Source organism: Haemaphysalis longicornis, unplaced genomic scaffold, assembly GCF_048455015.1.
Source record: "Haemaphysalis longicornis isolate Haplotype H1 unplaced genomic scaffold, Haemaphysalis longicornis Haplotype H1 scaffold_6, whole genome shotgun sequence".
In the NCBI taxonomy this organism is placed as follows: domain Eukaryota; kingdom Metazoa; phylum Arthropoda; class Arachnida; order Ixodida; family Ixodidae; genus Haemaphysalis; species Haemaphysalis longicornis.
The window spans coordinates 48,265,057-48,292,906 of NW_027526407.1; the positions used below are offsets into that span (position 1 = coordinate 48,265,057).

Genomic DNA, 27,850 nt, shown 5'->3' on the forward strand with positions numbered 1-27,850 from the left:
ACTATCAGTCGCTGTGCGGCGGTGCACCCTCTACAGGGGGTTTCGGGCCGGTGCAACGGTGGCGCCTTCGCACAGGCAGCTGTAACTTCGGGCACCGCCGCGGCAGTGACGCAGCGTTGCGGACACTGCTTTCACTTGTCAGTGCACAGGACTGCAAAGCCTCTACTCTGGAAGGCGGTCATGCGCACTTTTGTGTCGTGTCGACGCTCCGCGACGATGTTTCGTGGATGGTTGAATAGCCTTTGTAGTAACTGAAGCCGTGAAGCAGTAGTTCGACTTCACCGAATTCACGGATCGTGCGCTTCTCTAGCCTCCTTGATTTTATCATCGTCATCTTCGTCGTCATCATCATCACCATCATCATCATCATGATCATCGTCGGGTCCACAGCAGCCTATCTGCTTCCGATTTCTACGTCGTTCCACTGAGCGTAACTAGTAGGCGCACCTCTTCCCCTTCCTGTGTCAGTTTTCTTCTTTACGCTCGGCGTTGGCCTGACGACCGTATATCGTGTACGACGACGAAAAGGGTCGCTGCGAGGCGGCCCGTCGTCTGATTTATAATTTAGGCACGACCGTTTCGGCCACCGTGCCGCCGACGGCGTTTTACGAGGCCTCGTTGTGTACTTCGTCGTCGTCCACTTCGCTTTCGCCCTCCTCCTCCTCTTCTTCCCTCCCCGTTATGGTCGTTTCTCCCCCTGGCGAAACGCGTGTTTCGTTGCTTTTTGCGGGACTCGTTTCCCCTTGTGTTTGTTACCGAGAAGCGCCGGCGTTGGGAAGTGGGTCGTGAAGGGTCGACCGGCCTTTCTTAGTTCATTGCTATGCGTCAGAAGCGCCGTGCGTTCGCGAATGCGCGTTTTATATTTGTGTGGTGTTTGATGGAGAAATCGGACGCGGCTGATGGAAGAGAGAGAGCAATACGCGCGCTCAAAAATGGTTTCTCGGAAGCTAGAAGGAACGGTTAAGCGTCGAGCGTTGTGTCCGGGCTGCTTGCCGAGCATTGATAAGGGAACGTTTGGAATCTATGCTACAACAGGTGGACAGAAAACAATGTCTGGACAGAAAAGAAGGTGGACAGAAAACAATGTGTCAGTTTGGGTTCGGCAAGCTCGTTTCCGTTGAGTCCTGCGTTTCTATGCTGTCTGAAACCGCGCTAAAGTATTCGAACATTTATTCTAGTTACCCAGACAGCTTTTTAACACGAAAGTGTTTCATTCCCGGGTACACGAAGGTTTCACCGTCGTCATATCCTTCACGGAAACGACGTCAGTACAACGCAGCGAGCGGCCTGTGAAGGGTGCACCACTGCGCACAGGGTCTTCTTGCGGGGAAGCAACCATTAGTACTAAAGAGTACGTTACACTTAGGGTTGTTCGTTTGCGGTTTTTATATTTTAATCCCGGGATACACCACGATTACACCGACGTCATATCCGTCACGGAAATGGCGCCAGTACACCTTTGCCTAAGCGACCCGCCAGCAGGACATCGCTTGCCAAGCACAGCCGCAAGCCAGCCGCTAACCCCCAACTCATGCTCGGTTCAGATTCGGCTGCACATTTCACTTTCGTGTTTTACCAATTCCTATAACAGAGAAATCAACTTAAGGTTTTTTTAGTCTTTTTGTTATTTTTCGCTGACGAACTGAATTGCACTCGTCTTAGTAAAGCGAAGTTTTCTATGCCCCACTGATAGCGACGTTGACCTAAAACGCACTGCAGGAAAGCCAACTTTTTCTGATGGTGATGATGATGATGATCGTGGCTGAAGTGAAAGGTGGCCGCAACGCGAAGATTTCTCTGATCGGTAGCTAATTCCTTCAAAGTTCAAAGTCAGAATCCGAAATCTAAATAGTCATGGTCGAAACGCACTGCAGGAAAGCCAACTTACACAATGGGCTTCTACAAATGCAAACGTCAAGCGCTGAAGGGGAAAAAAAAAGAAAAAAAAAACGCGTTCCGTGGTCAGAATCGAACCTCGGTCCCTCGATCGCGTAATGGAGCCGCGGCGACTATTCGACTGCGCCATTCCGAGGCGGTCTAAGCAGTTTGGATTTCGGGCTGTGACTTCGGTTCAGGTTGCGTGGGAGTATGCTTCGCGTTTTAACCACCTTGAGACTGGTGCCTTGATTTTTCCAAAGAGCACCATGAGATTGAACGTCGGCACAACACTTACGCGTGAATGAGGAGTTAGCTAACGCTTTATGTTTTTGTGTGTCCGTGGTGGGGGGTATTCCTCTTTCAGCGCTTACCGTGTTTGCGAAGAATAGTTCCTGTGCGGGTTCGTGCGGGCGGCTATATAGCAGGCGTGCCCGACTCTCGATAGCGAACGTAAATCATCATAAAGAGAGCGCACTGAGCGGGAAAAACGCGAAGTATTCCGACCCTGTTTCGCGATTTTCTTTTTATGTTAAAGGTATCTGCACCCTAGGGGACGCTGCAAAGGTCGTTTCCAAACAACCTAACCGCTAAGTTCAGTGTGTGGAGGGCGCCGATTTTCGAAAGCGCTGTGTTTCGCGCGGTTCCCCCTCGTCGAAACGCGCGCCCTCTGGGGGAAGCGCTGGGAGGCAGCGGGCGAAGCTCTCTTGCGAGGCGGTACGTGAGGAAAGAAACTGAGCTCTGGGTGCAGTGCGTGGGGCGCTGTTGGTGGATTTTATCAAATGAGAATGAAAGAAAAAAAGGTGGTAGCGGTGGAAGTTTCGGTCGCCGTCGTTCGTGTTCAGCCTTCTGCGTGGTCTGTTGGGGATTCGGGGGTGTTTTAGTGTTGGACTGGGGAGTTCTTGGCCATGGGCTCTCTGGGGACACGAGCAAGCACGTAATGCATTCTTTCTTTTCTTTTCTTTTTTTACGTATGGGCTAGTGAAGGGGTGTGTGGTGTACTTCGGAGATAAGTGCTGGAAGATGGCACAGTCTGCGTAGCGGCACCGTTTTATTTGGTCTTCGCTCGCGTGCACGCACGTTTCCGGAAAGGTTTCTTCTTTGCTTCAGCCTCCGCCGGATGCTCTCCCGAGTGACTTCACGCGCCAACCGGCACTTTTTACTAAGCCAGAGATCTGCGAACTTCGACGGCAAGTTCATTGCGTGTTGTTGCTCGTGTCAGGGAGCTCTTGGGGCACCGACACGTCGGGTATCGTCGTTAGGAGGGGTTTCTGAGAATTGACGCGTCTTCAGGTGCTCTCAGTAGTGCAAGAATAGGACGACGCGCTTTTGTAAGGTAATAACGTTTACTCGTTCCTGCTTATTTCTATTCGATACATCCGGAACGAGCGAGGCCGATGAATTGGCTTTGTGTTGGGGAACGTTTTGTCGCAATTTTTTTCCATTTTGCAGAATGTGCTAGTATTGACGTGTCGGGGGCTGAGTAAGGTTCGCTCTAATTAATTCTGTCGTACATCGTGCCCACTCGTACTAAAATTTTCATTTTATTCAGCAAGTTCAATTTGCTTCAGTTGTTACACTATCGTCTACCACATCTGTCGACAACGGCAGCTTGCAGCATTACTGTCGTCGGTTAGTAACCGAACTAGGAGGAATTTGAAAAGGTAGCAAAGCAGCGATGATAAAACGAGGAATCATAAATCACGTCTTCGTAAGCATTCGGCATGTTGAAACTTTTTTTCCCGCCAGCCTAGATATATGTAACGTGATTATGATGAGCGTGCAACGCGCACGCTTTGAGCTGAGGGGGCAGTTTCGCTACACACACACACACCCGTGCGATGTTTTCTGCCGTGCTCTGTTCCCCACGGAGTAGGAAGATAAGAAAGGGTTGCTGCGAAGCAGTCAGCGAAACAGGGCCGGCGTCTCCGGAGGCCTAAAGCGGCGCGGAAAGACGGGACAGAAATGGGGGAAGGGAGCCCGCCGTTCCCTTCTTTCCCTTCCCCTGTCCCTAGCCGCAGCAGTTCCCGGCGGCGTTGGCACGTTGCGTGCTCCGCTGGCTGTTCCGGGCCGATTTCCTCGTCGGGCGCTGCCTGCTGCCGATAAGGGGCGAACAAGCAGCCGAGGACGCCTTTTCTCTCGCGCCTTCGACCTAAACTCCTTACCCTTTGCTCTATTCTTTTCCCTCCTCTTTGTCTTCGCTTGGGCGTCCAGTGGTGATGCTTGGGGGGGGGTGCGCGATTCCCTTTTCGTCCCGGGGCTCTCTCTGGCGCCTGGGGTATCGTTGCGCGCGCGTTTATTTATACGGCGGGGAACATTCCCCCCCCCCCCCCCCCGGATATTTCTTTGCCCTTCCCGAATTTTCCCTAGTTTTTAGGGAGGTCGTTCTTCCTTGCTTCTCAGCTAGGGCGGAAGCGGCGAGGGGGGTGCTCCTTGCACGAGGTTAGGCTGTGCTCGCCTAACGAGCGTATTTATTTGCCACGCGTTGTTGCCCCCTCTCTCCTTCTCCGTCTTCACGCTGTTCCTTATTTTCTAGCTTTCAAAAGAAAAAAAAAATGGTAGGGCTCAGGACGCGGCATTGGTGCGCGGGGATTTTTGCATGGTGCGCGTGTGTTTTACTCGCACGGCTCTTGGCGTACCGATATTTTTGGGCGCTGTTTTCGGTTTCGTTGTGAAACTTGTTTCTCGGGCCCGGTCCCTTATCTTTTTGTTCCTGCGTGGCGCAGCCGAGGGCAGGAAGCCTCTTTGCCCCTTGTTGCGGCGTCCGCCCTAATGCTCGCGGGCGGGCAGTGCTTTCGGCCTATCGGTCCCGGAGTGCGTGCCGCGGGTGGCTTTGTTTGCGGTGGTGTTGCTCCATGGGCTTACTCTCTTCCCCCGTCTCACCCTGTTTGTATACACGTTGTTTTCGTACGTTCTTCTCGCATCACCGTGGCTGAGAGTTTCTCTTCTCGCGTCTTTTCTGCTAGTTTACAGACTACCCTCGTCGACTGTTGAGTCTTCCCCCCCGGAGCCGGCGTGTTTCTCGGGGGACGTGTATTTTCTCTCTTCCGTGATCCCTTCCCGTCTAGGCGTCTTCGTTTAGCCTTTTCTCTCCGGTTACTTAGCTTCGCTCTATGGGTGGCCTAGATTTTTACCTTCTCGCCCTAGCTTTCTCTCGGCATTCGCTGCGTTGTGACTGCTTCATCCTTTTTCGTTTTGTTCGCCGAGCCCGTAAGCGCTTCCTCGGAGTGTTTTGATTGGAGGCGTCTTGTTGCACTTCCCTCATATTCCCTACGGGATTTTCTGACTCCGTCTTCCCGGGTCTCTTTCTTTCTCGCTTTCGTTATCGGCTTCTCGTTGTACTTGGCGCTGTCCGTTGAGTTTTGCTCCTGGGATATTTGTGCGTGTGTGCGTTGAGGAGTTAGGGCGTTCAGTTTTGTTGGCTAGGAAAAAGGAGCCGGGGCGAACGTTTAAGGGATTGCAGCCGAACGACACGTTCCCCCTGGATTGGTGGAGCAAGCGGTGCCTGTTACTTACCCAGCTCCTTCCGTTTTCCCACTTCCGCTTTCCCACTTCCGCGTTTCTTTTTCTCCGTGGCCGCGCCTGATCGCGCGTTTATGGTTATAGCGCCAGAGGAACGGGGTTGTGGAGGTGGAGGGGAGGAGGAAGACTGTTCGCGTCCTAATCTTCGTTGCCCGCTGGGAGAGTGCATTGCTGTTCTGTAGTCGTGTTGTTGCTTCCGAGGCGGAAGCTAAGGTCCTTCGGGTAGCCTAGGCAGTAAGGCCTTGGCGCCGAGATATGGACGAGCTTACACCTTGCCGGCTCCGATTTATGTAGTTGCGTTCAACATGGTTTCGATAGCGACTTCTCTATGCTTTGTTGACAGAAAAATGTTATTTTTAGGCAACAACAACAGCGCCTCCTTGCTGCGTTTTAACCCCGAACTATAGCCTGCATCAGGTTCAACTAAGTAAGGATAAGCTCAGTTTTTTTTTTCCTTTGAATACAGCGGAAGTTACGACGGACTGCTGGGCCCGACGACGACCTGTGGGTTACCTTTTCACCGAACGAAGCAGCGGATGTCCTTAGAGGGACCCTGCAACATTTCTTTTTTCAACTTTTTTGATATCTCAAATGCTTGCAGAACGTTGTCACCCAACACACTCAGTACTTAGGTTGGGGGGTCACAAAGTACCTCAGCCAAAAATTACTGCTCTGTGCCCATTAGGTAACTTGGAAACTCGCTCAAAAGATTTTTCTCGCTTTCCGGGTCTCGACGTTCTTCGACGGCCCGAATTACGTCACTGAGGCCATCTAGCGGCTGTTGGCCGGTTTTCCTTCAGCGATGAACGCTTTTCGAAAGCAACTTTAAAAATAAAGCCGCAAAAAACAAGGCAGAAATGGAAGGCGTATCATGGTGTGACGAGCAAATCAAGCAGTGCCGCTCCGGGCTGGCGATAACTGTCGCTTTCGCAGTGCTTACAGACGCGAAGGAAAGAGTGAAAGAGTGAAAGCGTTTATCGAAAGTGTTGCAGGGTCCCTTTCATTTGTAACAAAGAGCATCGAAAAGAAATATACAGCGTCTTTGAGGTTTTTGGCTTGTACGTGCTCCTTTCAGTGTACATCCTTCCTCCTCTTTTTCCCCCCTTTCGTCGTCATCGCTTAGCACCCTCAGACCCCGACGCTTTCACGTCGCTCCGAGCGCCTTAGGGACGCGCTGCCCCGTTCGAAGCCGCCTTGTGTTCTTCATTCGCGTGCGCTGCTAGCGGCCGCCCAACTTTTGTCCGTGCCACAGATAGAAGCTTGGCGGAAGAAGAGAGAAACAAAACGCAGCGCCAAGTGCCTTTGTTTCCCGACCAGGAGAGCCGCCCAATTGTCTTCTCCGTCTCGGCCCGGGAGGGGTGCTAATGAACTTGCGTCCGCTGATCACCTGCCCGCTTTCCTCGCCTTTCTCTCCCTGTCTCTTTCTGTCCAGAGCGCGTCGCTCCGAAAACGCTCCCCTCATTTGTCTTTATTTTTTCGCGTTCTCGTCGTATCTAACCCCCTGCGGACAGACCTTATCGGCTACTTTTTATCACTCCGGCGTAGTTGGTGGTGTCCCTGTACATCGATGCCTTGTTTGTTCTTGCTTTGTGCACGCTTTTTCTTCGTCTTCGACGCCTCCGTGAGCGCGCTTTTGTGCGCTCATTGTGGTAGGCTGGTTGACCTTCGTTCACATTTATACGTTGCCGACGCTAACTATCCTCTGTTAATAATTTGGCACGCCGCTACCGCGCTGGGCCCAAATGGGGCTGTTTTTCAAGAACCACGTCAGCAGTTGTTTTCTTTTTGTACTCGTCGAGCTCCTCGCGAAGGTACTGAAGGCCTGGACGCTGTTACCGGAGACATCTTGCGCCGACGGGCTGCGTGGAATGCTGGTGGCCTTGTGGACGCAAGAACGTAGACTGCGGTTGTACTACGACGAAACGTATTCATCAACGCGCATTTGCTGTACTCACCCAGTCGTGCTTGCAGTTTGGGCGGCTGACATCGTATATCCGGCCCGCGCTTTCCGAGCGACGATGCGGTCGGGGCTTTCCTTCGGAAGACGCGGCTATACCAACGTGACGCGTACGGTTCTCAAGAAGCGCGCGGACTTTTTGCATTCGGAGGCAAACGTAATAGCCCTCGTTTATCGATATTTGCGCTTTTTGGTCAACCTAACGAGAGGAGATAGCTTAACTCCAAGTACGTGTCTTCCTAACATGTGTGCCCCTGAATATCCATCATGCTCGCGCAGTTTTTCGGTGGCCGAAACTTTCTCCTACATGTTGATACCATCAAACGGGCTGTGGTAGACGGGTCGTTTGTAATACTTGAGTCGCGAAGAGCGGCCACACGCGAGTGACAAATAATCTCCGGTGCTTGGGACGACAGCGCTTCTTTACGTAGCGTTCCGTCGCACGTGTTTGCATCGGCAGGCCCGTAGAGCGGAGAAAAAAATAACGAGGGGAGGGATCTTCCCCTGAACAAAGTAACGGTTTTCTCCGTATCGCGCGCACGGGCCCCCGAGCGATCGCCGAGTACGGTACACACACCTGCCACCTTTGGAGATCAGCCCGGCAAACGGAGAGAGGGCAGGGCCTCTCCTGGAAACGATCCGCTCGCGGCCCGCTAATAAGGTTATAATGAGCCTGGCACGAGGCGTCGCGTACCGCGCTCTCCTCTTCCGCCACTCCGTGCCTTCTCCTCCTCCCGATCCTCACTTCATCCTTCCCGCTCTCGTTTGTGAGGGCAGGTTTGCTCGTTCGGCATTTTCAGTCGCTGTACTGTTCGGCCGTTCTGGCGACGCGCCGGTGAGATGGCGGCTGCCCTGACTAGCTCGGATGTATAGGAACGAATTGCGTGCAGCTCTTGTTAACTGGTGCGAACTCTAACCGTGCAACCGGCCGGACATGTCTGCCTTTCTTTATTTGTTTTAAACACAAATTTGTTTTATTCCCGGGTACTCCAAGATTTCGCTGACGTCATATCCGTCGCGGAAGTGACGCCAGTACAACAAAGCAAGCGGGCTGTAAAAGGTGCACCCCTGCACACAGGGTCTTCTTGCGGGGAAGCAACCTTTAGTGCTAAAGAGTACGTTATGCGTAGGGTTGTTCGTTTTCGGTTTTTATGTTTTAACACGAAAGTGTTTTATTCCGGGATTAACCAAGATTTCACTGACGTCATATCCGTCACGGAAATGACGCCAGAACACCTTTGCCGGAGCGACCCGCCAGCAGGGGACATTGCTCGACAAGCACACCGACAAGACAGCCGCCGACCCGCAAATCATGTTCAGCCGCAGATTTCGCTGCACATTTCACTTTCGTGTTTTACCGATTTCTATGACAGAGGAATCAACCACAGTTTTAAGCGTTTTTAATTCATTAGTGGAGTATAATAAAACGCGTAAAACGGGAGTTGGAGGAGGCGATGCCGCCAAGCTTGCAGCGTCGCTATTTAGTACTCTGAGTGATCGCGTCAACCTCCTTTGAGCGCAGATTTTCGGCGCTGCGGAACTTAAAACCCGCAGAAAAGCCAGCAAACAAACATCACACGCGTAATGAAGGTTTCTAGTCTCAAACCTTGGCGGCGAAACGCAGCAGCGGATGGTCTGGCGGATCCGTTTTTGGTGATCCTTTTACGTCGTTAAAATATTCAGCGTTTCGCTTAGCTGAGAGCGGTTAGCTCTTCGAGGATGAAAAAAGAAATTGGTCCTGGTTTGTTGCTTTAACAGGCAGCTCGCGGCTCTGTAAGCGTTGATTACAGCGTAATTTGGGCCAATTACTGCGCTTCTTTCGCTGTTCCTCGCATTAAAATTTAAGTTCCTTAACACCGCCGACGTTTAGATAAATGGCCTCTTTTGCAAGCCTTGCTTCTGCGGTTGCATCCAACGAGTATGTTTACTCTGTGGTGCGCGTAACTACTGGAGCAGCTTAACCACGGCGGGAGTGCGATGGCGTCGGGCTAGTCTGCGTTGCCAGCTCCCATGCGGCCTCGATCCATCAAAGTCGCTGCCGGCGCGCTTTATGGATGTTGATGGACAATGGCCAGCACGCGGGGCGGAACCCGCGTCCTCTGGCTAGTGAAGCGGGGGCTGGTCCGGGGTTTCTGTCGACCGAAAACACCCCCAAGGGAAGAAAGCCTTGTCGTAGTGCGACCGCCGCAGTAGGGCCAATCACGCACATTTCGTTGGTGTCATCCGATGCCGCTAAAACTGTCTCTCTCGTGTAGGACTGAGATGGCCGCTAACTTGGGATTGTATTGGGAGCGGAGATGCGAGAGGCCTTCTGTTAGCTAGGGGGTGTGCGTAGCGCTGGCCATTAGCATGCGCGTAACGTGGCCGAAGGGATGGGGGACCCGGGAAATGTTATTCATGGGGCGAACGGACGAGGGCTTCGTGTTGGTGTAGACTTTGGAACATGGCGGTCGGTAGGTGGATAAGTGCTCACTCATGCGCCCCTCGCGGTACCCGTGCTGCTTGTGTGTATACCTGCTTGGAGCCGTGGCTCTGAAACGTGCAGATGTAGTGTTTTAGAGGATGGGTGTTTGTAGTTCTAGCCTAAATGTGTGACTCTTGATGTGAGTGCAGCTGAACTTGAGGCAGACCTGGAGTGGCTAGAGGGATCGATTTTCAACATGAAAGTGTTAACGTGCTCCGATTTCTGTTCACTGCGAAAAAGCTAAAGTGAGGGAAGTTCTGAGCCCCTTCTTCGGTGTATGGCCTTCTTGAGTCGGTAGAGCGTGCATTTGATCCTAAAACCGCCGCGGTGGCTCAGTGGCTAAGGCGTTGTGCGGCTGAGCACGAGGACGCGGGTTCGATTCCCGGCCGCGGCGGCCGCTTTTCTGATGGAGGCGAAAAGCAAAAACGCCCGTGTGTTCGAGATATCGGCGCACGTTAAAGATCCCCAGGTGGTCGAAATTAATCCGGAGCCCTCCACTACGGCGCGCCTCATCGCCTGCGTTGCGTCGGTGCGTTAAACCCTACAATCAATCAGTTGTATTGAGTCTAAAGCTGCGTAGACTGTGGCGCTGTAATAAGCAGCCGTGCCAGTGGGCTTGTTGGTCATGGAGGTGGACCCTGTTGCGGGCTTGCGTTGTAAAAAGCTGGCGTGGCTCTGTGTAACGAGACAGGAAACTCGGAGGAGGAGACGGGATGAGGAAACTCGGGTGCGACGAATGGATTCGTACGTCGCAAACTGGGAGCGTTTGAGAGATTTCGTCTTTTTCGTATACTGTGGACGTGGACAGGCTGGTGACGACTGTTTATACTATTTTCTGGAGAACTAATACTGTCTTGAGGGAGCTCTTGGCTTGGAAAGCGTGGTGTCAGTGCTGCGTGTACATGCTATCTGGTGAATGTCTTTAGTGGCCTTCAGTTCGCCTTTAGTTGTCTTTGTTTTTAGTTTGCTTGTGAGCGTGAATCGACTGGGCGTCGAACGTTTGTCTACGCTCGAGGCCAACTTTCGGGGACATTCCGAAAGCTTCGAAAATCTGACACCACGTGGCGTTCCGAGGTGGAGACTTTTTCTTTTTTTTTTTTTTCCTTCTCCCCTACTCGGGAGGCCCGAAGCCGCTCTTACCAGCACTCCCCAAGGGCCCCCCTCTTTCCGGTGAAGCATGCCGAATTATCAAAAGAAGCAAATAGGAGGGTCGGGACGTGCACAAAAGGCCGTGCTCTTTTGTGCTCTTCGGGTCTCCACCATTCCTAAACATACAAGAAAACACGGCTGGGCGCTCGCGGGCCGCGCACGAGTGGGTGTCTTCGGTCCCGTGAATGCGACTTCTTACCTCTGGAGATGTAGCCGTTTTATGCTCCTTGCGCTGTAAAATATTTCAGCAGTGTGCCTGCGAGGGGCTGCAGCTGTACATATGTGTTGGAAGCAAGCGCTAACAGCAATTAACTGCACTTCTCCATGCGTTTTAACGTAGTAAATATTCAGGGAGTGGTCTACAGTAAAATTATTATTCAAAGGCTTGTGTTTAGAATTGTGTTTAGTCATCGCTACTGAATATTTTAGGTGAGGCGTTGTTGACGGTTTTTTACTTCGCGGGCAACTTTAGCTGCCGAAAAGGTGGATGTTTATAGCGTATATTATCTCGGGAAAAATTATGGTGTGACCTGGCAGATCTTTCATCACGGCGAGTTCATTTACTTGTCGTAATTAGGTGGGCCACAGTGAAATAGTCAACGTTGAGCAATTGTTGTAAACATATGAACGTCTACGGGATGGGAATGGTTACAGAAAATGGCTGTAACTCTTGTTGTGCTGAAGAGACCCCGAAGCATATTAATGAAGTCTGACTGCTCAGGAGGCTACATGTTCATGTATAGTTTTATCTTAGGCGATATCGCGCGCGGGTAATTATGAGTCACAGTTTTAACACAAAGAACATGAAGCCGCTGCCCCTAAGACATTCCATTAGCGCGTTGAAAACACCGTAAAACAGACAGCCTCATGTTTGTCTGCTTGAATAAAACTGCAGGCTTTTCAAATTTGATTACTATATTGAACAGAAGAATAGCTTAAATCGCAAACAACAATCGTGTCGTGTTCCTTGTGCTCGTTCGGACTACGTCCGGTCAATACGCTCGCAAACAAGATACAATCGACTCCCGACAATTAAAAGTCGCTTAGTTAGAATTTTTGGTTAACTTGAAGTGATGTTCTGGGTCCGGAAATTATACGGGCAATTCGATTAAAAAATTGCCTAATAATTCGAAGCCAAAACCAATTTTGTCGGTTAATTGGGAAGTATTTTGAATAAAAACATACAGGTAGCAGTCATTTCTCGAGGAAATTCAAATTTTTCGGCGTCAAAACACCACCGTGATGTGTTATGTCGGCGCCCTCGCAACTGAGGCCGCCCGCAGCCATGCAGTTCACTTGAAACTCGCGCCAGCGTTCGCATGTCTACGTTCTTTGTAGTTTCCTGGCTGCACACAACTCCGTGTAAGCATTTGGGTGGTGTAGGCTTCAGGCTTCAACTTTAGCGATAAGCCTTCACACTCAGGACAAACCATGTCGTGCGCTTGTATTGGCAAGGAAAGTCGAGGTTGTGACCAAAATAAAGAAGGAAGACGTGTAGCGTAGTTATGGCATTGCTCTCATTGTGCTTTCTGTTTCATTGATTGATTCATTATGAGGTTAACGCTCCGACGCAACACAGCCGGTGAGGCGTGCTGCAGTGGAGGATTAATTTATACAACCTGGAAATCTTTAACGTGTGCCGAAATCACGAATACATGGGCGTTTTCACTTCTCGCTTCCATCGAAAAGCGGCCGCCGCGGCTGGTAATCGACACCGCGTCCCTGGGCTCAGCAGCACAACGCCATAGCCACGGCGGGATTCTGTTTGTTTGAGAGTTTTGTTAGTTAGAAGCTTTGTACGGTCCACATGGAGTTCGTATTAGTAGGAGTCAACTGTATTGCGAAATTGCAATTCGAAGCGCTTTTGTAACTCATTTCGTAGAATCATTTTCATTAATATCTAACAGCTTAGCTGTCTGATCAGCTGAGCAGGAGTAATGGTCAGTTTTTATACGAAGATTCCGTATTTTGGTACCAACTGTGCGCATCGCTGTCGAAGTTGTTCATTTTGGCTTTCAGAGTTTTTAAAGCGAAGCTTCAGAAAGGTTCACATATTCCAGCAAATATTCAACAAAAAATTGGCCGCGTATCTGCTCCTTTCGTTGCAAATGCCGTCAAAAGACGATCGTCTTTATCGGCTTTTGCGAAGTGAATGCCTCCCTTCGCTTTCCCGCTCACCTCTCATGTTGTTCCTCTTGCGTCGCGCTCCTCCCAAGATAAAGACGCCAAAGGTTTGCTTAAATCATTTTAAATTTCCCGCGTTCCACTGCTCCAAACCGGGTGACCCGATGCGAACGCTGCCGTACGGCGAAGACGCGCGTTAATCGAGGCGCCCTACTTCAGCGTTTATAGAACCGCGTTTCCCTACTCCACGTGCGTTGCAAGCAGAACGTGGAACCTACCTAGTGGAACCTTGCGTAACTGTTGCCGGTTGATTTCTTAAAATGGCCCCAGAAGCTATAGTGGCGCGGGCGACAGCAGGCGACGGCAGAGTGAATTCTTTTTCTGCAGTTGATGAAGTATTTAATTTCGCAAATTCAAGCATGTTTGATTTTTTTATAAAGGAACACTGCAAATATCACTTCTGTATATATTTGTTGTCTCATATTTGCGTAATGTCTTGTTCTTCTTCAACAATGTTGAGAAGTATGAACATTCCACCGGACATAGACGGGTAGATTTAGCTGTGACTACATAAGACTATTGCGCAGGCATTGTTTTGCTTTGGCCGGGTGGCTGAATCGGGTCACAGACAGACAGACGGACAGACATACAGACAGACCAAAATTTCTGGGTTTAAGTAGCCCAAGAAAGATAATAAACACGTTTTTGGCAATGCCGCACAACCAACCCCTGGCCTAACTTATCGCAGGATTGCGAACAAGAACGTTTGTAATAAATAAATATGTTCGTATACTAAGTCCGAATCAAAAGGTCCGCGGGACGCGTCTTTGAGACCCCTGCCTCAGAGGAATAGATCAGGAGCCCGGTAGGCCGGGAACGGCTAGCGGGGCTCCGGCCGTGCTTGGGGTCAAGATGACGACGTAGGCCACGTCTCAAGCAGTATTGTACAGAACGGCGTTCCTTGCAAGACCGAACGTCTGTGCACCGACATGTCCGCACCAAAACGTCCTTCACCGAAATGACCTACACCGAAATGTCTGGATCCCCCGCGGAGCTTACGCGGCGTTCGATGGAGGAATAGCGCAGCCGCGAGAATGCTTTTCACCTTTCATCGTTTCTCTGGAACGGCCAGACTGCGCGTCTGGCCGATAGAATTGTTCACTGCCGAGGAAAGGTTGTTGGAAAAAACTGTCTGGTGTGGGGGGTAAGGTGGGGGGGGGGGGGGGGGGGGGGAGTTGCGCTCGCTGTGAGGTCAATCGAAGTGTCGATTGATTGATTATAGGGTTTAACGCGCCGGCGCAACGCAGGTGATGAGGCGCGCCGTAGTGTAGGGCTCCGGATTAATTTTGACCGCCTGGGGATCTTTAACGTGCGCCGAAATCTCGTACACACGGGCGTTTTTGCTTTTCGCCTCCACCTGACAAGCAGCCGCCGCGGCTGGTGATCGGACCCGCGACGTCGTGCTCAGCAGCGCAACTTCTTAGCCACTGAGCCACCGCGGCGGGTTCATCCGAAGTGTCACCGGCTATGAATAGGGCTGGGCGCGCCGCAGTGTCTCGGTATGCTGTACTGCTCAAAGTACGCATGCAGTTCGTCACGGCGCGGCCTGGGAGTCGACGGGAATGGGTCGAAGGGAGTGCCAGGACCTTTTGTATTGCACGCGTCGTGTTGACAAAGGACAGGAATTTCGTCATTGTTGGGCATACTTTTGTCGCATGCGGTATGGACAATACCTGAGAGAGGCCGCTGGAACGTGGACGGCCAGCGTTCAGAGTTACTTTAGTTGGTTGGTTTCAACCTGTGCTTTTATTTCCTGTGCTTTTCCCTTATGCGTATTTCTAACCACAGCAACTGATTTGTGCGTCGCGTCAACATATTTGGATATTTTCGGTTGTTTACTTTATCTACTACCCTGATTGTGTTCGGTATACTTTGTAATTCTTGCGCGTAGATTTCATGTGTGACTACAGTGCTGACTTTTATTTTTTATTTTTCTTGACTAAAACTTGTATTGTGAACCTTGCAGCCATTACTTGTTCTGTTATGTTTTGTTACTCGCAAATTTGTGCTGTATGATCTGCAAAGCTTACTCAATTACTCTTACAAAGCTTACTCAAAGCTTACTCAAAGCTTACCCCCTTACTCAATTCCCTGCGCAGGGCCTGTAAGGCATTTTAGATAACCTGCAATATTGTAATAACCATTCATTAAACGCCTATGTATTGCTCCTTTCGACACAGTTCTTTATGCAAGAATTTTAATTATGTGCCTGCATGTAACTTTCTATCTGCACATCTCAAGCGCAGTAACCTTACTGCGCATTCGTAAAACCGAAGTTGAAAGTGCCATATGTATCAAAAATCGCAGTTAGACATGTCTGGAGTTTTTCCGGTTCTCCCCAAAAAAATTTGTCTAGGAGCGTTTCTGTGGATCCATTTTATTTCAACATAATCTGCTGCCGGCAAGGCTCCTATTCGTATAATATACGTAGTTTGGTGTGAGTTTTAAATTTCACACTTTATTTCGCCTCGGGATTATCCGACACCACACTTTTATTTAAAAAATGAAATGTAACGTTAATGTAACGACACGTTCCAATGTTCGAAGTGGAGCTGGAACGCGTGCCTTTCGCAATAAAGGAACTTGTAACGGTAACTCGTTTCAAAATTGGGAAGGAACGAGGAACGAGCTTTCTTTTCTGTTTTAGAGTAACGTGTACAACACTGGTCTGAAGTATATTTGCTGACTTTACTGCATGATCAATAAATATTTCTTCCAGTCGATATTGAAAAAAAAAAAAAACATAAAATGAATACAACATAATCGAGGAACGATTCTCAATAAAGAATGACAGGAGAAATCGTTTCAAGGAAGTCGAGTGCATTTATTTAGGCTGTGTTTATATGCCGTCCGACAGTATTGTAAGCACTCCACTGAAGTGCGCCCACCGGCGTTGTTTCGATGAAAAATGTCCCGCCTGGATGTAGTGCATAGAATGTACTAGGCACTGTAGTCTGGCACTGCTTCGCCTTCCATTAACGCACCTAAGGTGAACGAATCTAACATAACCTAACGAACAGAAAAAAATTGAAGACACCGAAAACTAACCTGAGCTGCGAAAATTACAATAAAATATGAAGATGTAAAAATTATAAGCAGAGAACCGACAAAGACTCCTGGGTTATAAGGTTAAATGGATCTTTTTTCTAGTACCGGTCCTCCAAGCAGCCGCCACGGCGAACTGAAATTAGTCGTAAGGCACTTCCCTCCAAAGTCGGGCTTTCGCAGAACCTGTGCACAAGATATCTTCGGCCTGCAGTGCCTCCCGCACCCACGCGTCACCTGCGCTATTCACGTGAATGTAGCAGGTGCACGCTCGCGTGACCAATCTGCAGTGGCCGGAGCGCCCCTTTTTCTTCACTTTTTTTTTTTTTTTTCATTTTCGTTGCTCCCTCACTGGTAACCAAGTGATCGCAGGGTGGTCAGCCTCAAACATTTTCGCCCCTTTCTTTTGAACGCCTTTTTTTGTGTGCACGTACGGATTCGCTGGGAACTGTCCGAAAAGAGGAAACAAAAACGTACAGCCCTAGGAAGCATAACCGCTCCCTAAGCAGCAAGCTGAGGGGCGCCTTTTTGTTTATTTCACCTGAGGCTACTGCCAAGAATGGCGTACCGGCAGTCCGCGCATGCGCAGATCGCTACTGGTAAAAGGTCCATTAGCCAGTGTTTAAGGTGTGGTAATGTATTTTTATGTAGTTTTCTCTAAATGAGCTTCACAAACATTCGGTTACCTGAAAAAAAATGCAGAAAATGGTATGAAAATATTTATGTAGGCTGGACTGTCACGCTAAAATGAGTTTGCAAACACGGTTGTCGCTAGCTTTTTCGCAGACAAGCCTATAGGATATTGTCGTGGAGGAAAAACGGTCCTTTTTGGAAACAGCTGTTCAAGCTCGTACGGGTTGTGCTCGCAAATACCACTCATTCCCGTATTAGGGCTTTCTGGTTGCACGCGTACTTTCATTTCATTTTAATTCTTCGCCCAAGCCTTCACCCATTCCCTCCCCACCCTCGTCTTTAGGTTTCAATCTCCCCCGGATTCCTTTTCCACTCATATTCTTCTCGGTTTCCCTTGAAAACCTTACAGGCCTCTGAATCCTCACTGCATTGATGCAAAAAAAAAAAGCTATACGGTCACCATGAGCTCACACAACCTCAATTACGCAACAAAAAATCACCCGAACTTGAAGCCGCTGAGGACACAATGTCCAGGTATCGTTGGCGCCTGTCCACCCATCGAGGAACAAGCTTGCTGGCTACACCTTTTCGCGCGTGGGGTCTTGCCGACTGCGCCTCCCCTCCAGGAATCGCTCTTTTTTCGCCTTCTGTCGCCCCACCGGAAATTGGCTCTTCAAGTCGTGCATATCATAGACACCCCAGATAAACATCGCTTTCTTCCATTATAAAAAGGAAAAAAATTGAATAGGCTGGTTTGGCGAGAGCTGAGGCAGTCGTCTTCATGAGAAAAACAAGTGACACACCCCTCTGTTTACCAAGGGGGCTGGTAGATGAATAGGAGAAAGCCTGAAAATTACCACTAAATATAGTTATCAAATGAACTAGAAATGTGCTCGGAATTGCGATTTTATAATACTTTCTTATTGAATGTATTGACTGGGCTTACTCTAAGCGTGTGTGTAAGGAGTAGAACCACCTTTACCACTGTGATGTTAATGGATTGTTTCAGGAGGAGCGGCTTTGTGTTCCTTGTATTAAAACTGCGACTGGCAAGTACTCATAACATCGATTGGGATAAAACTCCCTGCGATTATATAGCCGCTTGATCCGTCAAGCGTCATTCATTCGTTTCAGGGTAATTACGAGAAGTAAAGAAACTGCGCAGGGCGTAGTGACATAGCAATCGTATCGCACCGTGATTTCTTCCCGAGATACAGAACTACAGAAGCTTCGTAGGAATGTTGGCTTCGTCGCAAAGCATATTCTGCTGAACGATCCCGCTTACGGGCCGCGACAACAGGAAATGAAGTCGAGTGAGCCATATACAGCTTCCCGCAAAATAAAGATCACTGCCACCTAATTCTCACATAAAACATAATAATTGCCATCGTTGATCGGCTCATGAATCAATCATTCAAATTATTTGACTAATTAAAATGTTTGATTGATTGATTGATTGATTGATTGATTGATTGATTGATTGATTGATTGATTGATTGATTGATTGATTGATCAAAACGTTGTTATTCGGATATGGGGAAAATTCCCCTTGATTAATAAAATGCCGTCGGGGTCGAAGCCCCTTAGGGGGTCGGGCTGTCGGCGTCCCGTGTCATCGTTGTCGTCGTATCATGTAGTCACGGCACTAAAACACCGGGACACTCGTTTTCCAATTCCTCGCGCTAGAACGTAACGCATACTAAACGAACGCACCGGGACACTCGGTATACAGGGCTTCGCGCCAGAACGTTTTATCTCCGTCGTCAAAAACTCCTACTAAAAACACACCGTGACACTCGCTTTCCAATTCGACTCGCGCTAGGACGCTTCGTGCTTCAAAGACACGAGACTTACAGCAAAGCTGTATATCATACCCCTGAACGGTTTCATCTCCGTAGGCAAAACCGCCAAGCCGCCGAGAATACACATAGAGTCGTATACCCTTCGCCCCTCCGCAGGTTTCACGTTAGTGAAGATGGCCCGGGACTAGTTTGCTAATCATGCGCAGGTCCAACCTTCGACTCCGCGTCCTTTAAATGTACGTGTACAGAATATAACATGCAGAAACGGCCTCTACAGAAGGTTTTGTGCCAAAAAGCCTTCGTCCAAACGTTGAAATGTTCGATGAAACGGCCGCCGGGAGTTCGATAAAATGGCGTTTGATAAATTGCCGGGAACAATTTCGCAATCCGCCCACCTGCTCTCTCCCTTTTTTATTTGTCATGGTTATTTTTCCCGTGGGTAAAGTAGTTTTAAATATTTCCCGAAGGTAATTTGAAAAATCTCCATTTTCTGCCCCAGTATCGCGACACAAGGAAGAAATCAAGAAGCTCGCTCTGGGAATTCGAAAACTTTAGGGGGGCGAGGAACCAACAATTTATGCTCTGCAGGGCTGAAATTTTACCTGTGAGTGCGCTTTAAGTAGTTTTAGGTATTTCGCGAAGGCCTTTTTAAAAATCTTTCTGTGCAGCACTAGTATAACCGCTAGTATTGCGAAACAAATCAGAAATCAAGGGCCCCTTATGGAAAACTTTAGGTGTGTGAGGAACCGGTAATTAATGCTTTACACTGCTCTAATTTTCGCCGCGGGTGCGCTTGAAGTAATTCTAGGTATTTCAAGAAGGCCTTTTGAAAAACCTGCTTCCGTTCGAGAGCTACGATTTTTTTTTGCTCCCTCCCATTCAGTTACGCTCGCCGTCGACGGCTGCCGCCGAGGAGGGCGCTAGGCGTCTTCGGAGGCGCGTGTCCCCGAAAGTTGGGGATGTCGCTGTCACCAGTCGGTAGCGTTGTGTGGGGAAGTTATCATTCGCTTAAGAGCTTCCGCCTCTGGGAACTTTAAATTAGTATTAGAAGGGTTCTTCGAAGAGCTTTTATTGAGGTAAGGGAGGCCGCTTGGTCGTAGTAGGGGGACGACGGAAGGGGTGTTGGTGATCGGTCAGTCGTGGTTGGCGCTGTAGGTTGGTCGGCTTGGGGTATGCGGTGGATGGGGAGTGGTGCCTCTCGAGGAGAGGGAGGTGTAGACCGCATCGCGCACTATATTTTACTGGCTACTTAGAGTTGCAACTATCTGAAGCGTATACACGAAACCGTGACCTTCATATCGGGTCACTTAGGAGCGGAGCTTGCGGGGGTTGTGCAGGGCGCGAAGTGAAGGGCTACGTCCTTACATGAAAGCTGCACAGAGCCAAGGTTGTGGGGCACTGAGCGGAGTTTTTTGTGGGAATGCTCAGCATATCCTAGGTGGCGGTGCGAAGGGATGTCTGGAGCGGGTGGAGTGTGGGAGGGGCGTAGCTTGCTTGAAAACGGAAGGCCTAGTACGCCATGTGAGGCCCCCAATTGTCTGGAGGAACGCTTCATTGCAGCCATATAGGGAGGTCGTATGCAAGGACGCCGCAGGTGAGGCTTCTGACAAGGGCTCGTTCAAGTAGCCCGGCTAGCACCAAACCAAATGGCGCGTTGTTTCAGCACTGCTGTGGCTGTCTGGTAGAACTCCCAGAATGCGAACTTTGTCGCACTAGGATTCGGTGAAGCTGTTGGCCAAATAATCCGTGTGGCGTAAGTGATCGGGCAGACCTACAGGACCTCGAAACTCGAGAGGACAAGCAGTACAGTTGAAAATGGGCAACCCGAGTGCCGTGTTTCGCCGCCTATATAGCTAAAAACTCATCACTCTCGCCTGCGCGCAGACGAATGGAAGGTGGCTTGCAAGCCTGATAAGGCTGCGCCGAGAGATTGTGGTCAAGCTTCAGCAGCGTCAGCGCGTAGTGCGGGGAGCAGCCCTTAGTGAAGTCTAGTCAGTGGCGAACCACTGCAGTCTTCTCGAGTCAGCGTTAAATAGCTGGCATTGCCGGCGAAAAGAACACGCAAAAGAGGCCGCTCTGCACTAATTTTCTGTCTTCCGCGTTTTTTTCTGTCCGCGATAGGCGTATAGTTCATTCGGCGCAGTGTTCGCCAATGACGAATCGTTATCGCGTAGTCATCGCCTCGGCGCACGTCTGGCGACGCTTCCACGTTGGCGCTTCGGGAATGACGCGGCACTTTCGAGCCCACGTCTGGCTGCGCCGTTCAATCTTTCTCGGAGGTGTCCCGAATCGGCATGTCTGGCGCGTTGGTTGCGCAGTTGACGTCCGTCCGCGCAGCGAGCGAGCTAGCGAGCTGCTGCCGCATCTTCGTTTCCGGTGGATCGGCTTTTTGCGCGACCGCGCAGTGTTCCGTGGTGGCGGTGTCGCATTTGCGTGTGCAGTGGAAGACGTTGTCCAACGTTGGATTTCCTGTCTTCAGCGAGCGATTGTCGAGTGCGTTTGTTTCTGAAACTTGGTGCGCCGGTAGTATAGGCAACGTGTGCTGTGTTGTGTGGCGATCGAATCTGCATCTCGTGCTCCGTAGTTAGTGGTGCCAACAGTGGGTGCTGCTGTTGTGCTCGGTGCGTGGAGGGAAGGTACTGGAACTTGCCCCGCTTTATACGATTATTGTGCGCGTGAGACGACCTCAGATGCTGTCGGTCATATACGCGTGTCCGCATGAACTTCATCGTGGCCCTCAAAATACCTCCGTTTTATGGGCCGTGTACGCCCTCGGAATTTGGTGCAGTAACACGTACACCTCAAGTAACGGTGCGTAACGGGTGCGTTAGGCGCTTGCTGGAAGAAGGGGCGAAGGGTGGGTGATCGAACTCGGCGCGTCCGCGTGTTCAGCGATCCGCCCGTACTGTGGTCGTCGCCATGGGTCGCAAGCGCGCTCAGCAGGCCAAACTAGCGCAGCTGGACAAGACCAAGTCCCGCAAGATGAAAGGGCTGTGCGGTTTCGCCCCCGTCTCTCACCCCGTGGTCCTGGCGGACCACGGTTTCGGCGCCGTGCCCATGTACGTCGCCGCTCCGGGTAACGCGGTCGGCTACGCTCCACCGCCGCCGTCTCTGGTGCATCCTCCTCCTCCGCCGCTCTTGACGTCACATCCGCCGGGCCTGCTCGACGCCTCCGGCGGGGTGCCCCCCTGGCCGGTCCCTCCCCCTGGTGAGTGGGACTGGTGGGGTCGATGACGGCACGTGGGTTACGCCGTGTTGTGACTGCTGTCGCAACTGTCGGGAATCATTCCTTAACAAGGACATCATCTGACGCGTCGGTCGAGCGAGTGATGTGAAGCACCGTTTCTTTTAATATAGCTTACGATTTCAATACGCCTGTTGCGTCACCACCAGTCTAAAGGCGACGTTGTTAGTATTCTGGTAAAAGGGCCCGTCAGGCCCACTACCGTTTTCTTTAATGTGCGAGATTTCTGCTATTTCAGCAAACTATAAAGCCATTTTCTACCATCGTCTGTTTTCGGTCGTAATTTGGCAGATGCCAGTTTTGATTTCTGCTATCGGTTACGCTTCACTGGGGAAGAGTTTTCTACGCAGTCATGTGCTGTTTATGCCGAGATCTTGTTTTTCCTTACCGGCGTTGCTTTCAAATCATTCATTCGTCTGTTCACCAAATTTCTGCGCGCGCGCGAACTTCAATACATGGTCGCACTGTTTCAGCGCCTGTTCTGTTTTTTTTTTTTTCTCTCCGCCCGTAGCACCATCACGCAGCATGTTTCCATTTCCCGGGCCACGATTAGGCAATTAATGCCGCCGTGCCCGGGACGTGATGCCATTCTCCGGCGTCTTCACCCCCCCCCCCTTTTATCTGGCGCGCTGATAATAAATATGTCATTCGCTAACAAGCCGGCGAAATTGGAATTCGCTGTGCGTAACGCGCGCCCCCAATTTTCATCGCGCTCGGCCCCGCGTAGTTTAATTCCCTGTTTCCCCGATTTCAGTTTGTTCGCGCGAGTATCGGCGACGCTGCGCTCTTGCAGGCGTTTCTTTCTTTCTTTTTTTCCCCTTGGCGTAATCATAATGGCTAGGCGGCGCACGCGACCGACCTCTCTTTGCCGTAATTATTCCCAGGCGAGAGCTTAATGCGTAAGCGAGGTCTTTTTTTCTCGAGCGAGGCCGCCAGCACTGCACACCACGCTCTCCCCCCTTCGGAAGACCTCTAGGCCAGGGAACTACGTCACCGATAGGAGGGTGTGGCGAAGAGGTCGATGCCGTACTGCTAGGAAGGACAAGGCCTAGGATCTCCCGATCGTAGAGTCAGTCCCGATTTCAAGGGTTATGTACTACAGACTTGTACACGTTACTGGAAAAATGTGACCGATTACGGTTGCAATTTGTTCACTGCAGTAAGTAAACGATTGAAACTACAATTAGTCTAAAAAGTAACCAAAACAATTACAAGTGACCAATTATTTGTAACGCGTTGCGTACAAGTGCGGTAGGGACGCGGGTTCGATTCCCGGCCGCTGCAGCTGCTTTTCTGATTGAGGCGAAAAGCAAAAACGCCTGTGTTGGAGATTTCGGCGCACGTTACATATCCTCAGGTGGTCAAAATTAACCCGGAGCCCCCCCACTAGGGCACGCCTCATCGCCTGTGTAGTGTCGGCGCGTTAAACCTTATATCAATCAATCAAAAAGTGCGGTAGGTGTGAAAAAACCTATCGTGAGCCGGTCGTAGGACGTTTGTTAAATGGCTTTCCGCCTTCTTTTATGCTTGGAAGTCAGCAGTGGGCTGACCTCCTCTTATCTAGATTCGGAGCTTATCGCAGTCGGTGATTGGCAACAAACGCCCGCTCTTTTTAGTCCCAACATGCATATTTTTTTGCAATGTGGCCCATTACTCAATTCGTATAGCCCTCCAGTCTTTCGTTGTTTCGTCAGGTAATTTCGGTTTGTATACTTTCCTTATCTGGGAGCCTGTTATCTATGCAATGCTGGGTCCTGCGTAAGGTTGTCGAGGTGAGTATACCGGTGCACTTGCACGGCTGGCAGCTTTTGCCTTCCTAATATCTGCGAAAAAAAGATATCACAGAAATAGAGCATAATAAAACGTACCGTCAAAACATCGTTTTTTATTTCATCTACGTGGAGGAGCTCGAGTGACGATTTTTTTAAAAAAGACTCTCCTCTTCTGTTTAGGAGCCAGCGATCAGTAACACCTTTTCTTTTTTCGTAGCAGTCCACGGTTGGTGACGTCACACGTCCCTGGTGTGGCCTGCATATTGACAAGTGAACGGGGAAGTGCACATGTGGCACTTCCTCGTTCGTTTATTAAAGGCTCGTGCCACTTACGCAGTGTACGTCGTCGGTCTCTCTCTCTCTCTCTCTCTCTCTCTCTCTCTCTCTCTCTCTCTCTCTCTCTCTCTCTCTCCCCCAAATTTGGTTCGTTCTTTCCGAGCGGTCCGCAGGGAAGAGGGAAAAAAAAGTGCCTGTGACGGTAGCTGTATGCGCACACGCGCGCGCGAGCCCCCATTCCGGCGTAAGTCGGTCCCTGGTTGACCGTTCGGTCTCTAATTAACATTTAGCTTCGCCCTTATCGGCTTCGCTTTGTTCATCCCCGCTGCCTCTTTATCCTCCTTCTCCCTTTCTGCTTTCGTTTCACTTTCGAGATCGCCTCATCTTCATTTATGGAGCCTCGCGCTTATTCTCCCCCACCCTTCGTCCCCATTCCCTTCCCCGAGCGATTTCTGTTTCTCGCGCCAAACAGTTTTCTCTCGCTCTTGCGCGGCCGTGCCTGATTCGGCGCTTTACAGTGCCCGAGGGGTTTTTGCCCCCAGCCCCGAGCGCTTCGCAAAAATTGGGAGGTCGTTTCGCATATCGTCATCGTTTCGTGTTTGTTCTTTCTTGGCAGGGATCTTCTCGTCGCACCTAGTTTAGCTTTTGCTCTCCCTGTCGTCATTTTTTCCGCTGACGTCGAGGCAAAAGAAAAAAAAAAAGAGTCGAGATATTTCACGATGTCTCGGAAGTGACTCAGAGCGCGGTAGGTGGCGTGCCTTGGCGTGCCCCGCCGCGGTCAGATCGCGGGGTTGATTCGCGCGCGGTGAGGTCGCACTTCTGATGCCGGCGACATTTTGGCGCAAATTAAGTGAGGCGTTATTCCCAAGCGCAGAACAGAATTCCGCAGTGATCTCATCGTATTAGTTTACCTCATACAGAATCTTTCACGTGTCTGCTTTGCTTCTGCAGCGTTTTCATTAAAGCGGCTGACTACGCAGTGCTCCAGCTCTAAATGAAGGCAGCCGGTATATGGTTGGTCTCTCTGATGTCCCGTTGGCCGGCAGATGGCGTCTGGGGGTATAACCTTCGGTTGTAGAAAGCACTTCTTTTAAATCAATAAGTTATGTGCTGTGTATTTCGCGGGTACAGGGCACCGTCATATAGTTGGAGCAAGGATTTGTGAATATTACGAGGTATTTGACTTACTGGCTTTAAGACTACCGTTATCGTTTCACGGGAAACCTATCCTATTAGGGAGCACTCCTTTTAACGCACATCGATGCAGCCAGGCAGTTTCCGGAAGAAATTCCTGTAATTTTACGTGACCGTGGTCCGATTTCTTCTGGTGGGACCTGTACATACGAGTGGTTATTCAGCGTACTCTGCGAGTACAGCCGATGTTCACGTAAAGGCTTGCGAGCTCGTAGAGGTGCTCGCAGTTCATACAGTGAACCGTTGGCCGTTGTCGTTTTGCGCTAGCGGTGAAGGTCTTTGCTTTGCCGTCGCCTTACGCGGACGTTATTCTGCGTGAACCCTCCGTTTTCCGTGTCGGCGCGTTTCGTGTTCTTTGAAAAGAATAAACTAGTTGCGTCTGGTAGGTGGGTTTCTACCTCTTAATTGGTTGCAGCGCGCTACCTAACCCGCATCTCCCTCTGCTTTAAATTAAAACTTTGCCTTTTAAGAACTAGTGTCGCCGGTGTGCCACCTACGAAACGCATTATTATTTCTCCAATTAACGTAATGGCTTTGCAGAAGTGAATACTTCCTCGGGAAGCGTAAATGCAACACGGTGCATAGGCGGGTCAGGGATATGGCAAACTTTTTTTTTTGTTTTTCGTGTATACGCCCGTGCTCTCTCATTTGCGGCGCAGTTTTTTTTTTTTTTTTTCATTCTTTTTTTGCGCGCGAGTTTTCGCTTTGTGCCAGAAGTAGAAATATGCAAGGAAGAATCGTGTATCTGAGCTGCTGTTGCTTTAGTGCTGCGTCGGGGCTCCGCACAGCGGAGGGCGACAATTTGGTTGCCGCGCTGACGTGTTCGGCGCTCCGATATCCAGAGAAATATATAGGAGCTTATTGCCATGACTTCAAGAATGAAGATGTGAATTGAGGGTAGTTTTGACTGTAATTCAATCGAGGAAACGATCCGATGAGAGAGCGGCTTCAGAAGCACAGGGCGCGAGAGGCAGTCTTTCATACCGTGAATCAAACTATTTATAGTTTAGCTAAATGCTTTGTGATGCTGCTCTAGTTTTGTTTGCATGGCATCGCCCTGATCGATTCTTTCTGATTTTGTGGGGTAAAAAAGTCAGTGTTAATTTTTGAGATTAACTTCTTATAATATGCCGATGTTATGCGTATTGTTTCTGTGAGCATGTGTATTGTTTCTATGCTGCGCGCACACGCACGCAAGCACGCGCGCGCACACATGCGCACATACGCGCGCGCCCACACACACACACGCTCACTCTCTCACTCATTCACTCGCGCACGCACGCTCGTACAAGCGGTTTTCCTTGGAGCCACGCATCGATACAATTCTGGTAGTACTTCTACGACATGCGACCTCGCTGCCGGTTTGTCTCTTTGTTTTTGTCTGGTAGCGCGTTTCTACCCCTAATTAGTGGTCCGTTGGGGTCGCTTCAGTTTCGATTCTGGCCTGCTAAAATTAGACACAAAGGAGAATTTTTTTCCCCTGCTTACTTTATTTTAGTAAACCTCCCCGTTTCAATTGTGTATTGCAGTTTGTCTCCGGTCTGCAACGCCTGCAGCACCCATGAAGAGCAGTGATATATGTCGTATCGAAATTTCGTTGTTTTCGGATTGTTTGTATGGCACAATTGCCGGCGCAAGAAAAGTAAACGCGAGTAAGCATGTCGTGAAAGGCAAAATTTGCGTAGAACGCTGACACGGCAGATTATTCCGTTTGCTGGTACAAACGAAACAACCTTCTGTGCTTCTGGGGCCCGAACGGAGTTTACGACGTCTAGACGGGGCTATCGACCTTTCCGTGTTCGTTAGCCGTTTTCTTTCTCTTTGCGTTGATATCGTCGTTGCCGCCGGGGGATCAACTGGGAACCGTCGCTGTACAAGATACAGAAAAAAAGAAAACTGCTCTCAGCCAATTAAAGCTTCCTGTTGAGGTGTGAGGGTGCGTGGTACCCTCCACTCGCTGCGTTGTGGCGACGAGTTATATTAATAAAATCATGTAGTCGATGAGTTTCGCGCTATGGTATGACTGGGCGAAGAGCGATATTTTTTCTTTCTTTCAGCCCCATGACGTCGCAGCCCAGGGACGCTCGTACGTTGGCCCGTTCGCAGCCAGTGGGAGTTTCGACATGTTTCCTTCTCCACTTTGTGGTCACGCGGTTGTGGGGACGGTGTGTTTTTCGCCAACTCGGCTACGGAACGTGGAACATGGTGCCCAGGTTTTGAAAAAAAAAGAGAAAGAAAGCCACGATGGCGCAAAGTACGTTTTTTTTTTTTTTTTGAAGTACGCACGAGAAATGAAGCATCCGTGTCGGTGGGCTCGGTCTTCCGAGGTTGCAGAAACACAAGCCCTGCATATTCTTGCACGTACACAAACCTCGTCTTCGTTGCGGGGCTTATTTGAAGCACGTTACTCTTCCGCGGGAGATTCAAAACACTGTTTACACCTGTGCTACGTGAGCGTTTGAACAGACATTTGAGTCGAATGGCCTTTGAAGTTTCAATCGCCATTTGAAATTGAAGGAGTTCTGCCGATGTAGACGACAATTATAAGAGACAGTTGAAAGTTTCCGCATTCACCCGCCTTTTGAGCCGCCACTGCTGTCCGGTTTCGTACTGGACAAAAATTTAATTTTAGGGTTAAACTTGGCCGTAAAAGCACAATTAGTCGTGATAAAATTGTTAAAAACCCACAAACGCGCATTAAGCAGGCAGTTTCTATTTATTTTTTCGCACCGC

General features: G+C 50.0%; 1 protein-coding gene across 10 annotated transcripts in view; it reads left to right on the plus strand.

Annotated features, from left to right (window-relative positions):
* LOC144142598 (CUGBP Elav-like family member 1-A) overlaps window positions 1-27,850 on the plus strand; it is a 479,679-nt gene that overhangs the window by 90,270 nt on the left and 361,559 nt on the right. The window contains exon 1 of one of the 10 annotated variants that reach the window (XM_077674217.1): window positions 20,945-21,839. The exons of the other annotated variants lie outside the window; for them this stretch is intronic. Within the exon in view, the coding sequence (XP_077530343.1) occupies window positions 21,551-21,839 (289 nt within the window). The 5' untranslated portion in view covers window positions 20,945-21,550. Of the gene's footprint in view, window positions 1-20,944; window positions 21,840-27,850 lie in introns of those variants that run through there. 10 annotated transcript variants of the gene reach the window in all.